We start from the raw sequence: 18,835 nt of genomic DNA, 5'->3' as shown, positions 1-18,835 counted from the left end.
TGCGTCGCTTATTAGTAAAAAATGTCTGATGCTTTCCGTTCTGTCTGTCACTGCCAATCTTACCTCATTGAACTTTCCTCTCTACAGACATCTCTGAGAATAATATTTTTTGAAACATTTGCAAAAAATGTTGTCAAAAGTACCTGCCTGCTTCTGAGATTCAATCTAGAAAAAAATTCGTTTTTCTGAGTAATGCGAAAGCGAATCAAGGGTGGGCGCAGACCTTCGTGGCAAGGAGCTGCCTTTGCTTGTGGTCACTAAAATCCATCTTCATCAAGGCAAGCCCAAGGACTTTGAAAAATCACACTTCCCATGTGCTCAGCAGAGAGCTGTTTTGGCAAGTCTCAGGGAGCGTCCTAGTGACGGCTCAGGGGGGTGCCCGAAATGTGGGATTTGAGCCAGGGAAGAGCTGAAGCTTCCTGGGAGTCGGGTAAGGCACCTGACTCGCGGGATTTGCATCCTGGCACCGGCAGACTTAAGCGCTGGCAGATTACTTGTCTGTGGTCCGTGCAGTGTGAACCGGTAGCTGAACTAAAAACGAGTGGTTGCTTTTCGTAATCCCCGCACCACGTTGGTTAGATCTGCCCCCAAAAAAAGTTTTGAGTGTTAGCCCTTTTTCAGGTAGCTTCTTCCTCATAGCTGTGTCTCTCGAGTAACCTGCTGGTGATGTCATAGTGTAATTAAAGGTGATCTATAGTGTAATTAAAGACTGCTCTGGTATTGCTCACGGAAGGAAAGCTCCAACTGAAATCAGTGGGACTGTCACTTGATTAAGGGGCCCAGGGCTGGTCCCACAGTGACCTGTCATTTTCCCCATATGAAGCTGAAATCTGATGTGTAACTATCCCCTCAATGCCGTGCAGTAGGTTTTCCTCCCTCCTGCTCTACCCCAGTAACAGATGCCTTTAGAGCACCCTTCAAAAAAAAAAAGCAAAAATCGGATAATTTACACTACACGGGTTTGCACTGTGCTAGGTTGTAGCAGGAATTGAAGGAACGCACTTGGAGACCAAACTTTTCCCTAAAAACCTCTGTTGTTGGTTGAGGGGGGAAAAATGACTGCAGCAGAATGAACAGCGATAGACAAGGGCTGGCTTTATTAATTTTTGGCTGAATACTTGATATTCTGAAATTAGGTTGCTCCCCACATGGGAGACGTTATTTTCTGCATGTAAGCTATTAAGGGCACCGTGAGCTTAGCCGATGTCATGAAGTGCAGCAGGCGACTGTTAGACTGGGTTCTCTTTTGCCCGACTTGACAAGGAGCTGTGTGGGGAAGGGGATGCCAGGCACGCCACGGAGGGCAGCGGCACAGACCCCAGGCGCCCTGTCCCGAGCCCGCAGCGTGGTGCTGGTTGCAGATACTCTCATCCTAAGCCGCTTACTTAAGGCTGAAAAATGGTCTTGGATTACCTCTGCTTTCGGAAAATAGATTTGCTCTAACCTGTCAACTTAAATAGATAAGGATTGCGTATTATAAATGCACATTTGGAAGTACATGCTCTTTTTTAATTAAAAAAAAACATTATGCCGGGGATGCAGGGTGAATACTGAAGATGCATGGTCCATCCTCTTCCATTAGTGAGAATACGACACAAAGCTGCAGTCAGATATAAAAGCATTAAAATAATTAATTTTCAGTTTATTGTGTGTCAACAGAAATGTATGATAATAAGCATTTTCGCAAAAATTGTAGATTAAGCATTTTTCTTTACGTTGGTGTTCTGCTAAAAATGTCCTTGGTTTAATGTAGAACAAACAGCCTTTGGATCTCGTTAAAGATGTTATTACAAGTGCTCAGTGTAACTTGCTTCTGGTGTCCTTAAAGCAGGTAAGATTGGTAGAAAATGATGACAAATACTCAATGAAAGAAAAAGTAATATCAGGAAAGGAAAGAGAAAAATAAATGGGGTTTATATGTAGGTTAAGAACTGCTTATTATGAGATCACCACAAAAGGAGTGACAGCGTAGGAACAAGAGCGATGTTTTTAGTTGGAAGTTTAAATCATAATTAATTTAATATGTTGAATAAAAAGTGATGCGGGTGCAATGCAGATTTTTATACCTGTACGCAAACAGCAACTGTCCTTTCCTCTGGGTGCCAAGAGCCAGTGCCAGGGGAGTTTTTACCCGCGACGGGTAATGCAGAGCTGAACGTTCAGCTGAGAAGAGCGGAGCGGGAGGGAGCCTCTCCTGGATGCGCCTACAGGTATTAAAGGCATTAAAATGAAATTAGAGTTTTTCTCATTGGAGAAAAACGCAGATAGACGACTGACCTCCGGTATTCCAGTCTCAGCCTCCGCCAGTTACCCAGTGACCACTGGTGTGCCAGCCCCGAAGGCGCCAGGGATGCAAACCCAGCAGCATCCCGCATCTCCCTGCGGCGTGCGGGGTGCCCGGCTTCTCCCCCGCGGAGCAGCCGCGTCCTGGTGCGGGAGTAACCGGGCGAGCCGGTCCCGCTCTTGGAAGAGCTTTTCGAGAGGTGTTGTCCAGAGACGTTTGTGCAGCACTTTGCACGGTGGGATCCCTGCCCACGCCGGGGCTCCCCAGGAGCCGTCACAACCTTAATGAGAGGAGGAAACCAGAGCTGTGCAGTTCCTGGGGGAGGCTGATCCCGGGGGCATTTTGCTCATTAATAGGTGTCTGAATCACCAGGTGTGAAGATGAAGGTCTGGCATTACGGGAATGTTGTCACGATTTCTTGGCAACATTTCTGATTTGTGCTGACAATGGGAAAATTGCAAGTTTTTTGGCTGGAGGACTTTGAGAAGCCATGAGTTTCCATCACCTTCCATTAGAAAGTTGTGATTTGCTTGTTCTACGTGTGTTCATGGAGGGGCCACTGTCCCTTCCCGCAGCGGTGACTGCTGCGCTAGGGCAGAAACGAGAAGGGCAGAGCAGTAGGAGAAACCAGAACAAAAAAATATATAAGGATGTTTAACTTTTGCTTATGAAAAGGATAGATTGGAGGGATTTAAGATAATTAATACAGCAGAATAGGAAAACTTAGGAGATTTTGCTTTTCCTCTAAAAGTAGCTTTCTTTTGAAGGGTCCCAATACACCAAAAACACTCGCTAGCACAACCACGTCAGCTCTGGCATCGGGAGGAAGGCAGCTGGGCTGATGCTCCGTCTCGCTGACTGGAAGTGGGGAGAAGAAATAGCTGTCCCGAGGCAAGGGTGGGCTGCAGAGCTCAGGACCAGATTTTGGATGCCGTGTGGGGAGCGGGGTGCCCGGGCTCTGCCGCGGCCACAGCACCCCCGTCCCGGCAGAGATGCTCTTACAGCAACTGGGGATCAGGTTCAGACACCGTTGTCTCTGGGTTTTAGTTAACGTGTCCTACTTCTGCCCTGCAGGAGTTTTAAAAGCTTTAAAAGTTTTAAAAGTCGCTGGACTTTGATTTAAAACAAGAAAACAGAAAGAAAGTGGAGAGGCAGGAGCGAGCTCAGTCGTTACTTCATTTTGGGGTGCCGGGGTGTAACTGGGCTCAAGCCTGTGCCGAGGGCACCCAGGCTAACCCGATGACTCCCGAGCCAGGGGTGCGAGGGCGAGCGGAGCCGGGTCCTGCGGCAGGGCTGGCGTGGGACCACGGCTTCGGTCCGCACCGCGAGGGGAGGGGACCGGCGGCTTCCCGGAGCGGGTACGCTGCCGCTGCGAACGCAATCGTTCTGAGGTTTTGTAGCTTCTGGGGACTTTTTGTGCTACCCTGAAAATGCACAAAGGCTGCGCGGCTCATAACGCAGCGAGTTCTTCGTCACAAGCCAAAGCCGTCAGGATTTCTTGGCTCCGTCCCCTCGCAGGCTTCGCACTCATCTTAAGGTTTTTCTGTCGATCCCCTGCAGGCAGTGAAATGAAAATAAGTTACAGAATGAGGCGAAACACCTTATTTGCCGTGTCTGGGCAAGTCACTGGAGCAGCTTTGCATCTTTCTCTGGTAGTTCGGCTTATCGTTGCTGTTATCTAGTGAAGGGATTTTGGTTGACATTTTGCAGAAGCCTCTGTTGACTATTGTGTTATTGACATATTCTTAGCTTAAAACCGTTACCGTGTTAGAGCCCTGGATTTAGAAACTAATTACAAGACAGTAATAGCTAAGCCCTAAGAGCTAAGGCGTGCAAATATTGCTATCTGTGAAGTTGAATATACAAAAACTATTTGAACTGCTGACTTACAGATTGCTTTTAGACTCCATTAGTAAAGGTGGCAATAAATCTGAGCACAATCCTCCATAGTTGTTTTCTAATGTGTCCGTGGAATTAATGGCACTGTTGTTATGAAAGTCGTGTCAGGGAACGTGGCTATTTTTTTCCCCCGAGTAGGTTAATTATGACTAATGTAATTATTTTTGTACTGATTATTATTTTAATCAAACATCGCATGAAACAATTTGGCTCAGAACAAATAGCTTATTACAGAAATGTTTGTGGTAGCGAGGAAGAAAAGCAACGATGTTTAAATTATACACATATATTGAGTTACTTTATTCATTAAAATGAACAATTGTGTTGGGCCTTATGAGACAGACTAAGCATTTCTTGTTCTGTAGTGAACATAATGAGGATTTATATTGGAAATGGATCCCATCCCTCTAGCGCGAGGCATTTATGAACTGGGCGGTACGTGGGAGTCGAGAGAGCTTGGGGGAAAAAAAAGAGTTAAAGGTTAACTTCCAAGCAAGACGGATGCTGAATTGCGCTGGGGTTGTGGGAGAGGCACTGGATCTGGGAGGGAGCTTTTTCTTTTCTTTCTTTGTGGTTTTTGTTTGCTTGCTTGCTTTTGGGTTTTGTTTTTGTGTTTTTTCCACTGTACTGTGGTGGTAGGACAAAACATAGTGTCCCACTGTAACAGAGTGGCTCTGCTGGATCCACGTACCATGGAGCACAGCCAACTTTGAGGTTCTTTTTTCATCAGTTGTTTTGAACGTCCTACAATTAACCAGTTGCGGGGCTTTTTTCCCATTTATCAGAGGAAATCGTCAGTGGATGAACTGTAAGAGCGTCAGTCTGCACATGATGCTGTTGAAGGTGTGCCAATGAACGTGATGACAAGTGGACGATGGGTACATATGTGATTTTTCAAGACATCAGAACATGTGTCCACAGCATCTAGTGCAGTCTAGGTTTTGCATCCTTCCCAAATTTGGCAGAATTGTAATGGAGGAGTTCGTTGTGTCTCTCAGTACCGACTTGGTCAAGTGCTAAGTTCAAGATGCAAAATTGTTGGGTAGCTGTGAGTACAGTCTGTCTGGCTACATCTGCCGGTGGTGTTGGTTTGGGGAAAATAAATTCCCTAATCCTCCATGTCCTATTTCTGTATATGACTGAAATGGAAGGTTCTACATAAGAAAGCAAGATTTGTGTTAATTGTAAGAGTACTTTCTTATGAGTTCTGAAATTATTTACTTACTCCTTTCTAGATTATGACTAGCATTTTCAGAGAATCACTTTTTTATTACGGCATAAAAGCATATTAGATTTGCTTATAGAAACGTAGGATTTGTAAGTATATAGCACTCTTCTTCTGTGGATCTCAAAGATTTTGTAGGTCTTTGTTATAACTACAGTTGACAGCACCTCCAGCTTATAGGTGGGGAAATGGAAGGAAAAAAAATACCCGCGGACGCGTTGGGAAAGGCGCGACCAAAGCAGCGCCGCGGTTCCTGCCCCTGGATGAAATGCTCTGCTATTTTGTTTGTGTTGAAGGGCCTCTTACGGTAGTTGTGGACAAAAGTTATTCTTGCTCTTTTATCAGGATTTTATGATCCTGATCTTGAAACTCTGAACTTGTTAAGCAAGCGGTTCCCTGTTCATAGTGACTGAAGTATTGGGGAAGAGTCATTGAATATAAGCAGGTTTAGATTTAAGTAAATGCAATAAAATGGCTGAATATAACAATTACTTCCCACAATAGAATCTTTTTTAGATTCAAGTTTTCAAAAGCTAAATTATTTCAAGGAAACAGCAGTAAAAACTGGAAGAAGGAGGGAGGGGAAAAGGGGGACAGAAAAAAAAGTACATCAGGCAGAATTATTAGGTCCTAAAGCAGCCAAATACACCGGTGAACATTTTATTGCTTTTGTTTGCATTTCTGAAAGGAGTTATGAAAAAATAATATATTTCAAAGACAAAAAATGCTTCAAAAATATTATTTTCTGAGTGGGAAAAGTGTCTCTAACTTGACTCAGATTCTCATCTCGCAACGCCAGGCTCTGGTGCCAGGTGGTTTATCTGACAAGCAGTTTTCATCATTCATTTTCTCGCCAGAAGCCTCTTTTGGCGGCCAGTGATACAGTTATCGCGGTGCCGTCCCAGGAGACCAGAAAAAGGACTTTCCATAATTTTGCCTGGTCTGCTGTTTATCTCTTCACACACCGTATCTGCGCAGAATGAAGTACCTTTAGGCTCTGCCAGATACCTGGAAACGCCATGGAATAGGTCCGAGAATATGGGAATTCATCCTTTCATAGTCATAAGGGGGGGGAATATGATAATACATTCATAATTCCGTGGTTCTGCGAGATAGTAGCATGCAGAAAATCGGTGAGAATCCTTTCATCACTGGGTCAAAATCCACACGGTTAGCGTGCCTTTCTCATTTCATATCGATGCATGCTGTAACAAGGGCGTCAAGCGGCTTCTATGTTTAAGAGCTGTGAGAGAAAATGGAGGCTCCAGGCTGGATCGACGTGCCTCGCTTTCCAGCTGTACAGGTAAGTTACAGGTACCCTGTCTCAGTCTACTTTTTAAAAGAGCAGGATACAAATCAGTGGTTAAGAAGAGTGAAAGAAGATGCAAACTGTTGGTCAGTTGGTTTCTTAAGGTATTGTCGTTACATTTTTCCCACCTGCTTTATGGGTCAGAAAGCTCAGCCTTGGTTCTCTCTACTCACCATCTCTTTGGTTCTCTATCCTGCTAACGTCCTTTGTCGTGCCCCTACAGATAGTTACACTCACGCATGCCAGCTTACTCCAGCTCTCTTGCACAGCCTAGGAATCCAACTCCAGGTTTGTAAAGGGCTTGCTGCCTCTACTAGTCGGACACAGAAATGGATTTCCTGGCTCCTTGTAAGAGCTCCAGGAAGACCAAACTACCATTTACCAGTGCAATTAAAGCAGTCTTTGTATTCTCCTTTATCATCAGTGTTCCTCAGCTTCTGTAAGCTACATACCTTCAGCTCAGCGCAGTATGAAAGAAGAGTTCGTGGATTTATTTCTTTTTTTTTCAGAATAAGTTGGGAATATTGAAGGTTAATGAAGTTTCTCAAGCAGTGGCAGACCTCTACAATATCTGTTATCGAGGGATTATTTTTATAATATTCACAGCAGAGACTCTTGGTAGTATAGTATTTGAGGAGTGTGTGACTTTGGGTGTTTTTTTTTTGAATGTAGGAAATGAAGATGATACAGGATCTATTTTGAATTGAATTAGGAAAGTGCAACTTAATCCTTCAATTTAATACTTGCAAACCCCACTCTTCCTGTATACATTAATAATCAAGGCAGCTGATTCAAGAAACTCATCTTAGAATTTTTTACTTGTAGGGAAAATAGTGGAACTTGTAAGCATTTAAATAACCTAAAAAACAACAACAACAAAAGCTGAATTTTTTTTTTTTTTAATAACACTTATTCACATCTATCCCAGGAGATCAGGTTTCGGGTTTGGAAAAGCCATACATATACACCCACACACAGAGCAGCTGTTAGAGCCACTGAAATTTTGCTGGGCAGCTGAGTTGGTAATTGGTGCCATGGATTGGCACTGGGAATGCCAGGACCTTCCCAGTGGTTCCAGTCTGGACTATTTCACGGGGGCTCCAATGCTAAAGCTCCCTTGTTCTTGGAAACTGGTTAATGGCTTTAGCATGGAATATTTTCAAATGATTTGTGAGTCTAATTTTCTGCAGTGTTTGGGAGCCTTTGTGCACATACTTTGGAGTTTAGGTTTCTTAAGACTGCAGAACTTCCCATTTATTTAATGTAATCATTTATAATTTGCACTCCTGGAAGCAGGTATGGTATTTCAAAAGCAGAATATGACTTTGAAATTAAATATTATCTAATTATTGCATTTTTCATTGATGGCTATTTTCTTTGTCCTTCCTATTTCTTACATGGCTCATATTGCAGATCCTGCCACGTTCTCACTGATTCCATGCCCTATATAAGACACATTTCCCCCTCATTTAAAATATTAACCTGGTCAGTAGTAATTCCAAGAAGGGAGATCTCTTGTTCTGATCTCCGTAAGAAGCCCCAAACTCTAGATGCATGGAAAGCGGTTTTGTGAATGTAACTCCTGCCTTCCCTCAAGCCATTGCCGTGTTCTTACTATATTCTGTGAAACAAGGAAGAGGTTTACACTCTACTGTTTTAGCTGATGTCGTGTGTCATTCCACCAGAATTAACTACTAGTAAAAATGAAGGCAGTAAATGCAGTCATGCATTGGTCCTGTGCAGAAACACTAGCGTGTGTGGTTCCCGGTGCTTTTCCAGGAGTCCACTACATACAAAATTTATCCATTTGTTTTTTTCTCCATTGTAGGTTCCCCCTTGGTCCTTCTTCCTTCCATTCCCACCCTGGTTGTCTGACAGTAACGTCTACATAACCAGCATCTTTCTATTATTTCACATGTCTTGTAGATCGATGAAATGCAGTGGGGCAAAGGAGTGCGTGAAGTCCCGTCCTCAGTCTGCAGCCTGCCTTGCAAGCCGGGAGAGAGGAAGAAGATGGTGAAGGGGATGCCGTGCTGCTGGCACTGCGAGCTCTGCGACGGCTACCAGTACCAGGCTGACGAGGTGACTTGTCTGCTCTGCTCATACAACGAGCGGCCCAACGAGAACCGAACGGGATGCCGTTCGATACCCATCGTCAAGCTGGAGTGGCACTCGCCCTGGGCTGTGATACCCGTCTTCTTGGCTATGCTGGGAATTATTGCCACCATTTTTGTCATGGCGACATTCATCAGATATAACGACACTCCCATTGTCCGGGCCTCTGGGAGGGAACTCAGCTACGTCCTGTTAACAGGGATATTTCTGTGCTACATAATCACATTTCTGATGATTGCCAAGCCAAACGTTGCAGTGTGCTCCTTCCGGCGTATCTTCTTGGGCTTGGGGATGTGCATCAGCTATGCAGCCCTGTTAACTAAAACAAACCGCATCTACCGCATATTTGAACAGGGCAAAAAGTCAGTGACAGCACCTAGGCTTATAAGCCCCACATCGCAGCTGGCGATCACATCGAGTTTGATATCTGTTCAGCTTCTAGGTGTCTTTATTTGGTTTGCAGTTGACCCACCCAACATCATCGTAGATTATGATGAGCAGAAAACTATGAACCCTGATCAAGCCAGAGGAGTTCTCAAATGTGACATTACGGATCTACAAATCATTTGTTCCTTGGGTTATAGCATTCTTCTAATGGTTACGTGTACTGTGTATGCCATCAAGACTCGGGGTGTCCCAGAGAATTTTAATGAAGCTAAACCCATTGGATTCACTATGTACACTACCTGTATAGTATGGCTTGCCTTCATTCCAATATTTTTTGGCACTGCCCAGTCAGCTGAAAAGGTAGGTGAAAATGAACAAAGGTGCATCTGATGTATCCAGATTCATTGCAGTTATAAATTACGTACTGATGTTCAGCTTTACATAGATTTTAAAATGAGCTATCCGGTTAGCTCGTTACTGAGACGTGCAAAATATAGCACTATTTTCCTTCTCCATTTAGCTGGTGGGCTATTCATTTGATAAACTGGCAAATGATCAATAGCAATCATATTAACCATTAGTTTTATTGTTGCATCCATTTCAGTTGTATCTTTTCAGTAGGATAAGTGGGAATTAGCTGTCACATTGTCCAGAAAGAGGCATCTGCTAACTAAAATCATTTTGAATAAAAGATGTAAGCAAAAAAACTGTCAAAAAAGAGTCAGGTAGACTCCTGTGCTTCTGGAGTTCAGCACTGAGGGCATTGCTTAGTCTGATTAGTGCTGTGCTTCACAAATAGCAGCCTCGGGGCACATTTACACCACAGGGTAAATAGTCTGCCCTGAGCTCCAGCTGCTGAGACTAGACTGACACTGCTATCTCTACTGGTTATTTTTAAACTAGCCCAGGTAGACTTATGCTATAGCTCATGTCAAGGCTATAGCCAGAGTCCCGGAGTGAATGCCAAGTCGTTTTTCCTCGTAAGTGAGGTCCACTTAAGCCCATGGAGTTCATTCACCAAAAGCCAGTCCAAAATGTTACACTTAGGCAACTTAGGAAAAAGCATCCAAACGTTAGGTCCTAATCCATTAGTTGAGCTGTTACAAAAATTTATTATTGCAAAGCGCCATCAGACTCGATTAAAAGATTCCCGTTGGCTTTGAGAAACTTCAGATGCCGCAGAGGAGTCTGCAGCGTGTCTGTCGCAGGGCTCAAGTGCACATCGTGTCCATCCCGTGCTCGTGGCTGCTCAGGCACGGGCAGCTGGGGAAGGGAGCTGGGCAGCTTAGGGAAATACGCCCCGGCAGCCAGAGCAGACGTGCATGTGAAGAGGTGCAAAACTTGGGCAACTTTGGGCTTTGCTGCCAACGGAAATCGGGTTTAAAGTGCTTTTTGTAGATACATCAAATCAGCTTTGCTGGGATCCCAACCCCGTGTGTTGCAGCTGATGCCGTGATGGTTTAGGTACAAACATTAACAGTCTCTCTTTTGTCTCACGCAAAGTAACAAGGAGAAAGTCACTCCCTCTTCCCATGATATTTATTGTTGAGGGTGATGGCCTTGGAGAAGGAAGGCAATAAACAGCCAGAGGACGATATGATTGATTTTCCAGAACATTGCTGGAAGGTCTCTTGGCAAGAAAAACCTTTTCAGATTTGCACTTAGAAGTATTTAAAAAGGAAGGACGTTAGTTGCTTTGTGCATTTTGAGGACAGCATTCAAGAGGTGAAAAATCGATCTGCTGTTAGAGCGTCCAGGGCTAAACGGAACCGCGAGCGCCCGAGCATCGCGCCTTCGGTTACCCCCGGGCCCCTCCTGCGTGCTCCCCTCACTGCCAAGCGGCTCCAGCTGATGCTTGGTGGTAGAGATCTGGTTTTACTTCTCTCTCAATCTTGTTTGGGGACAGCTGTAAGTTCAGAGTGATTTGGCAAGCACCTGTAAGCCTAGTCCTTAGGGAGAAATGAAAATACCAGGCTGTCCTGAACCGCTGTCAGACCGTTTTACCCTCCCCAGCCCTGACCCCATCTACCTCCCCGCCCAGAGGAAGCCAGTGCCGCGTCTCCTTACACGTGGCGTACTCCAGCTGGATCTAGGCATTGTTGACCTCGCCTCAAACGCTCTCCCAAAGATCTTGCATGGATTTAGTAGCATACTGCCAGTTATCCCACTCACTGAACCCAAGCTTCCCTGTGCAGGAAGGAGCTTTGGCTTCTTGCTACTTTTTTCCCTCCCTCTATCTTTATTTGACGTTTCTTCTTTAACACAAGCTCTCTGCTGTGGATAAAATTGGACCTTTTAAACGAGTGAGTGAATTTCACATCTCATTTTGTGCCGGGACTATCATTTCCAAATTTGCAGCTGCTGAACTTAGGGGTTATTGAAATGGAATTGCAGGAAGACAGCGGTGGTGGCACTGAGGTGGGTCCGTGCTCTGGCTGGAAGTCTCTTCCATAGGAAGGTGCCTGCACCGGAGCTTTGTCCTTTGCAATCCAGGAGGTTGGCTATACGGAGACCTGCGATTGCTTGGGCCTCAGTTCGCCGGTGGAAGAGGGGATCGCCCAGGTTGTGGAGGTTTTCACGTATCGCCTCACCTCTGCGATGGGCTTTACGGGCAGCCCTTGCATCCCTAAAGGGAATTCATTTCAACTGCCGAGGAGGTCTGCCAAGGCTTACAGGTGCTTCAGACACCTCTGCCCTCCCCGTCGAGGGAGAGGTGAGGAACAGCGTAAGCGGCTTTCCAGGCAGTTGGGCCCGTTTGTGCCTTTGGTCTGACGCGGGGAGGACCGCGCAGCTTTTGTGCTCCCCGCCTGGGAATGCTTTAGGCCTGCAGGTGACCAAGACGAAGTGCCTTAAATTGTCGTCTGCGAAGATTTAACCAGGTGATAGAAGGACCCAAAGAATTTCAAAGGCTGTTGCCAGCACTGAAGACGATTTAGCAGCGAAAGCTTTAGGTTTCCATGTAGTCACAGAGATGAATTACCCCGTACTTCTTTGACAGCGTAAGATTCATGTACGAATTCGTGTAGGACAGCAAAAGAGACGATGATTATTTCATGCGGAGCACGGAAGAGGGTACTGGGCAAAGTCAACAGCCCTTGGCTTCGCTGGGCTCCAGCCCAGGGGACCGTCCCACGCCGTGGCACAGAGCCGCCGGCCGCAGCCCCCGCGCAGCGGGCGTTCGGGACAGGGCGCTTCGCTGTCTGCCAGCTGTCACAGCCCAAACCCCTCGCGTGCTGCTGGGGCTTACGGCAGTTCCTCGGACGGAAAGCCGCCATGTTGCGTCCAGCGAACCGTCCAGCGTGCTCATACCCGCGCAATGGGCACGCGTGCCACACGCACGAGTGCGCTTGCGTACGGCCCCTGCCGACGGTCCGCGCGGCTCTCCCAGCCGGCAGGCGCTGGCTGCGGCGTCTGGCCGGGACGCTCTGCCCACGCTGAGTGCTCTGTGCTTTGCTGCTGGGGCTTTTCCCCCTCCCGCTCCACGCGCAGATCAAGCTGCAGCAGCTTTGTTGCTTCGCTCTCTTTTCTGTCTCGCTTTTTCTGAGTGGGGGCGAGGGGGTTGTACTTTTTTGTGATTGCTAGTGATTTCCTGTCAGGTATTTTCTCTGGAAAATATTATGTTTAAGCTTAGCCACACAGGTCTTTGCCGAAATGGAAATTGCACCTGCTGAAAAATCTCATGCAACACAATCCTTTAAACTGAGAAATGGTGTTATATATAATGTTGTGATTTTCATTGTATGGATTTATTTTATTTTATCAATAAATACAAGCATAATGTTGATTGGTAGAAAGCATATTGAAAAGACCTACCTCGTTCAGTGTAGAAAATAACAACAACAGAAAAGGACTAGATGTATGCTGCAAGTAATTCATAAAAGGCAAATAATTCAAGCAGTAGCATTTGCAGCAGACTGGAGGGAGGTGGTCTGATTTGAGGCAGGCCAGATATCAGAGCTTGCGCTACAGGATGGAGATAAAACATTCAGTGTATGGGAGGTGGCACATGGAAAAAGCAAATTCCCGACTGTTTTACAGCTTGCATTTACTCAGCCAGTTTCTTTGTCTGCTATCTAAAAATTCAGAAAACACATGGTCAGTTATAATTCATAGGCTTCGTCCGGTAACGCAGCATGTCGTTCCCTAGTGACGTGGCTGTCCTTACCACGTTTCCCCATTCTTTGGGTTTCTTCGGCTTTGATGCAATGCTCCCGTAGCTGTTGCTCCATACGTGGGAGCCACTGCTGTTGTCTAGGGGTTGTGTTTCGGCCTGGGGTTTGTTTTTTTTTGTGCGTGTGTTTTCCTGTAACTGTTATTATGCATCCTAGGATGCTGCTGTAACCTGTGAGGGCCAGGGCACAGTACTGGCGACTGGAATCGTGCCATGCCTTTGCTCAGAAAGGTGCTTCCTCTAGTATGTATTTGGTAGAAAGCCACTAAATATAGAGAGGGCTCCATGCAGAGAAGAGGGGGACACTCACTGTTCAACTCTGAGCAGCTCCTAACGATCAAAACCATCATCAGCGGAAGGGTCGGTGGGTTTTGGGGTTGAGGACAGGGGACGGCATCCTGCCTGCTGCCCAGGACCTGCTTTGGTCTTGCTCAGCTGGTTAACCCAGAAGTTTGGAGAGGGGCTGTAGGGATGAAACGCTGCTTTTTTTATGCTCCTGGTGTAATTGTTTTTGACAACAAAACTATTTTAAATTCTCCGCGGATGTGTGGGTATCTTCTCAGAAGCAAAGTGGCCTCTAAGAGCTGTTAAACCAATTATAGGAGTCATAGCTCCCCGGCAGAGTCAATACGAAGTGGCACTTGGAAAGAGCACAGATTGCTCCGTAAGGTCAGGCGAAGCACGGCTAAATCAATAAGCCAAACTGAGTCAAAATTTTAGAGTACGAAAGTGCGAGGATGGGAAGGGCTGCGAGCGGTGCGGGAACGCGTCCTGCGGGAAGCTGCACCTCGTGCCCTGCACCGGGGATTAATTAGTCCCTGCAGCCTCGTCGTCGGTTCTGCATCCACTTTGGTTACCTGTTTCTGATGTTGACTCGTTTCCAGAGGCAAGGCGCTGCCGTGGGGGACTGCCGGGGCTGGTCGGGGCCGGCGGCTTGGGGCCAAGTCCCCCCGTGCGGCACGGGGAGCTCTGCCGCGCTGTGGGCAGCGCCGCGGAGCCCCACGCCGGGGGATGCTGCGGCTCGCTGCCGCGGGGATGCCGCGTTTCCCCGGCCGCGTGCCCCGGCTTGAGCGATGTTTCAGGAGATGTATTTGAGATTAACCTGGTTTCACAAAGTCACATCTTCATTTCTTATTTTGTTTTGGGGTTTTTTTGCTTTCCTTTTGCAGATACTGTAAAGAGCAGCAGCACGGCAGAGCATGTGATATGCCCTAACGCTTCATAGGTGACAGTAATAGTTTGCTTTTTTATTATTAGTCTCTCTCGCAATGTAAATATTTTTAAAACTTGCACCGTTGCAGATTTCCGGAGGCAATACTTTCACTGTAAAAGCAAAGTAAAGGGTAAAAAGCATCTGTAGTTAAATTAATGTGATATGTAGAGTTCTTAAAATACTGGTTTGCTTTTTCTGTAAATAGAAGTCAATTTATTGTTAGGAAAAGCAGCACTTTTCAACACTTCTTATTACCGTTTTTTTAACCTTTGTCACGTAGCATCGTTGTACTTACGATTAAGTGAATATTAAGTCGGCTGAGGCAGGCAGATAGAGGAACGCCGCCCAGACCCGTGCGCGGCGTCCTCGGTCAGTGCCTTCAGCGGCGACACGGACGGAGCGACGCGGCGCGGCTCTGCCCGCGCGCGCCCCGCGGTCCCGCTCGCCCCGGGCAGGCGGCAGAGCCGCTTCGCAGCCTGGCGGCAAAGCCTAGAGAGCCTGCCTAAAGCCTGGCCGGTGGCGCCTCGTCCCCCTCCTCCTCCTCGTCTGCAGGAGGATCTCCTAAGTGGGTAGCTCAGATAAAAAGCACATCCCACATTTAAAGCACGTTTTTGGAAATAATCTCTTTTTCTGAAAAAAATTTCCCAGGAAGGATGCAATAGGGGACTGTGGAAGTGTTGCATAGGGGTGTATCGGTGGTGGTGTAGAGACTAATCGGGCAGGAGGAATTGCCTGTGGGTTTGTGTTAAATAGCCTTGGCCAGGGTGGGGTTTTCTGGCCACTGTGTTCTCCCTTTCTTCTAACAATGTTCAGCTCCATGAAGGTCTATGAGTCCACAAACTATTTCTTCTCCCGCAGTTATTTAGTATTACCATATAGATACACACACAGTTGCTTAGATTAAATTTCCTGAATCCTTAGAATGTAATACTGAAAAATTAGATCCCTTTAGTGGCAAACCTGAACATCAATCTGCTTTATGGAGCAGACGTGCCAGAACGCACTTGGGTACTTCGCTTGCCCAAAACCTAACGCTGCTTTGCATTACTCTACAAGCGTGTTCGGCATTTTACTCAGACTGATGGCATCCCTTCTAGTGCGTACAGACGTATGGCTTCCTGTGAGCGTGCTCTTCAGGTTTTGAAGGAGAAATGCAATTTGGAAACTTGCCAGAGCTATAACCTATTAGATTGAAAGAAATGGTTGTCTCTGCAGGTTTGAAGTCCATATCTGTACTCTTTTAACCATGTACAGATGTAGTTGTGCTTGTTGAATATTCCCCTAACATCTTATTTTCTCAAATTATGTCATTGAACTAATATAGAGGCATATGTCATCGTTATATTTTTATCTTTCACAGAGATTTTGTTGCCTCATAGCTCTGATTACTTTTATTTAGTAATTGCTAAGATTAAAATAATACATTTCTGGATATGTCTACAAGCTAGTAATAACTGTCAACATGCTCCTGAATATATTCTCCAAATGGGATTTTTTCACGAAGTATTTTCAGGACTTCTTCAAGTTACAAAAATCATAATCATGACTCTGAGTGAATGATGATGGTTTCTCAGCCAGTGTGGTCTTCCTGCATGGGAGCTTTATTCATCTTAGAATGAAGAGAAGTGGGGAAAAGTTGACCGTGCACCCATCATTTTCCATCAGTTTATTTCTGCATCCAGATTGCAGGAACCTTTGGTTGTGTGGGTTTTTTTTTAATTGCAATACAACCACTATGAAATTTGAAGTCCTTAATCCCATCTACTCTTCCACCTTCCTTCCTGTTTCTCTATTTTTTTTTTAATGCCCATTTTATTCAAACCAAGAAGCAGGGCAAGTCAGGTATATTTGGCAGCAACATTCTTACTTATTGTGTTGCATGTTGCATAAATACTATAATTTGAAGTGAATTCTTATTCAGATTAAATAATGTCACATTAACACCGCAGCACTTTAGTATATGTTCTATTTTTCGGTGAAACTAAGTTAACCTTCCATTCTCTGCAACACAAATACCGATTAACCAGGTAGGACACGCATTTATTTTCTCCCCTGGGAAGGCTTGAGATGACAGTTGCTATAGCAATTCTACATATGTGGATCTTGGAGTTATGAGGATTTTAGTGCAAGATTTGTTGGTTCCATACTGTAGGATGGTGGAGAAAATCAGGCTTTGAGGCTGACAGGGAATGTGACTTTGAATCTACCGTAATTCAGGGCTCGTGCCAGGACAGTCATGGATTGTAGCTTTCGTTTAAAGAAGCGTTCCAGTAATAGTGCCTGCATAAAACTTATTAACCACAAATACTAATATCTCTCATTGATATGCTTTCAGTTTGCCAATCACTTCTTTATCTTAGGGATCTGCATGTTCAGATGCTGAAGTTCTTAATTTTATCCAGCCTCAAGATTGTATCCCTGAGAAAAGCATGGAATAGAATGAAGTGACGTTAGAGCTGTCCTGAGACAAGCCTGAACTGAAAAGCAGCTTCACCTCATTTCAGTTAAGGCCCTCCAGGCTGGAGCTGTAAGGGCTGGAGATCCTCCAAGAAACGAGTATACACTCAAGTCCACTTTTGTGGAGTATTGGGCAATTGACAGTGAGCACATAATGTTTCATTTTAATTCAGAGAAAATTAAATGTTCTTTGAAACCTAGAAATTAGATAATCAGTGGATTTTTTTTGGTGACAACCTTTATTACAAAAATGATCCTGGTGGCCTGTATTTTTATCAGGGTATATATGAGTACTACTGTAAAAGTATATAAAAAACCCTTGTGAATACCTTGAAGAGTCTATAGACTTTCAAAGTTAATTTCTGTAGAACTAATCAAATCTTCAACTTACAACTTCTCAGTAAAGTTCTCAATAAGATTTATTTTATTACCTTCTGCATTCATTCTGTCTTCCAAGTGGAAAGGGATGCTGCTACTAGTCGAAAAATAGCGCAAAAGGCTTGTAACGTGTCACTGCTACTAATGATTTGATCCTAAAAATAAATAAATAAATAAATCCGTACTTACATACGTAGCATTGAAGCAGAGAGGGCTACAGGAACTTTGAGTTCTGGAGTCATCGATCTTTTGCCACACGCTTGTTTCTCTGTCCCCGGTGTTTTGGTGGGAGGTTTCATCCCTAAACAAACAGACACTCATAGACCCACCACTTACTAAGTATAGCTGGCTCGTGGCCTTTAGCAGCCGCTTTTAAGAACTCCTACGGGAGAGCACAGCTCAAGAAACATATAATAGCACTGACTGCATTGCTTCACAGTGCTTACTGGTCACTTCAGGGATTAGACGGCCTCGTCAGGAATACCTGTCCTATCTCCCTCTGCTTAGTAGGTTGCCGCAAGAAAAAAGGATATGAAAAAAGAAAGGGGGAAAAAAAAAAAAGACAAAGGAAAAAAGACAGAAGTGAAGCAAAATTGTAGTGGCCTAAACTGGGGCAGCTGGGATTTCTGGGTATACCAAACCCTAATGCTTCGGTATAGCAGAGAGAAGTGTGGTTATTTGCCACTTCCATTGGCCATGACAGGAAACGTCTTAGGGCTCGTGAAGAGAAAGCCAAATTAAAGCTTAGATCCAAAAAGCAGTGAGACTGGTTGATGCCGGCACGGTTGGGAGGTGGATACAGCTGGTGTCCTGCTCTCCCCACTGGTCGGGGCTGGGGGCGACTGAGCGTCCGCTGCTCGGGTTGGCGATGCCGGAGCTGCTGCGGCGCAAAGTTGTACCTGCTCCCGCGGAGGACGAGCGTGACTCTCCTCAGCAGGGGATGGGGCAGGTGAAGGCGCTTTGGCTCCGAGATGCATGATGGAAGATAGACTTACTTCTGGGTGGTGGCTGTATTTTTTAAGAAAACCTGAAGCTGTTTTACTTTGTGGCTATGCAGGATGTGCCGGGGCCAACCCCTCTAGGAGAGACGGGCCTGGCCCTGGGACATCCGGGTACGGTCTCGCTTACGCTGGTGGAGCTGCATGTCTATGCACCGGGCTTGACACTCGGGATTTCAAAAGCGCTTTGAGTCACTTTGTAAGGCACTAAATATTTTCTGAAGTTTTGCTACTCTCTGAAGTGAGACTGAAATGGTGTATTAATATGTTGCCATGAAATTTCTTGTAATTGCATTTCTACGCTGGGTAGAAAACAATGAGTGGTGGGACAATATCTCTGTATATTTAAATGTGTTTTAAAAGCTTCAGTTTTCACTTATTTCTGGAACTATATCATGA

General features: G+C 45.4%; 1 protein-coding gene across 2 annotated transcripts in view; it reads left to right on the top strand.

Moving 5' to 3' along the window:
* GRM7 (glutamate metabotropic receptor 7) overlaps nt 1-18,835 on the top strand; it is a gene marked incomplete at its 3' end in the record, with an annotated part of 304,230 nt that overhangs the window by 226,276 nt on the left and 59,119 nt on the right. For both annotated transcript variants that reach the window (XM_082004663.1, XM_082004662.1), the window contains exon 8: nt 8,644-9,579. In XM_082004663.1, coding sequence (XP_081860789.1) covers nt 8,644-9,579 — 936 coding nt within the window. The remainder of the gene's footprint in view (nt 1-8,643; nt 9,580-18,835) is intronic.

The sequence above is a fragment of the Phaethon aethereus genome, assembly GCF_964289735.1.
Source record: "Phaethon aethereus genome assembly, chromosome: 11".
Taxonomy (NCBI): Eukaryota; Metazoa; Chordata; class Aves; order Phaethontiformes; family Phaethontidae; genus Phaethon; species Phaethon aethereus.
Note: the sequence above shows the minus strand (reverse complement) of the source record. Positions and strands in the feature narration are given on the sequence as shown.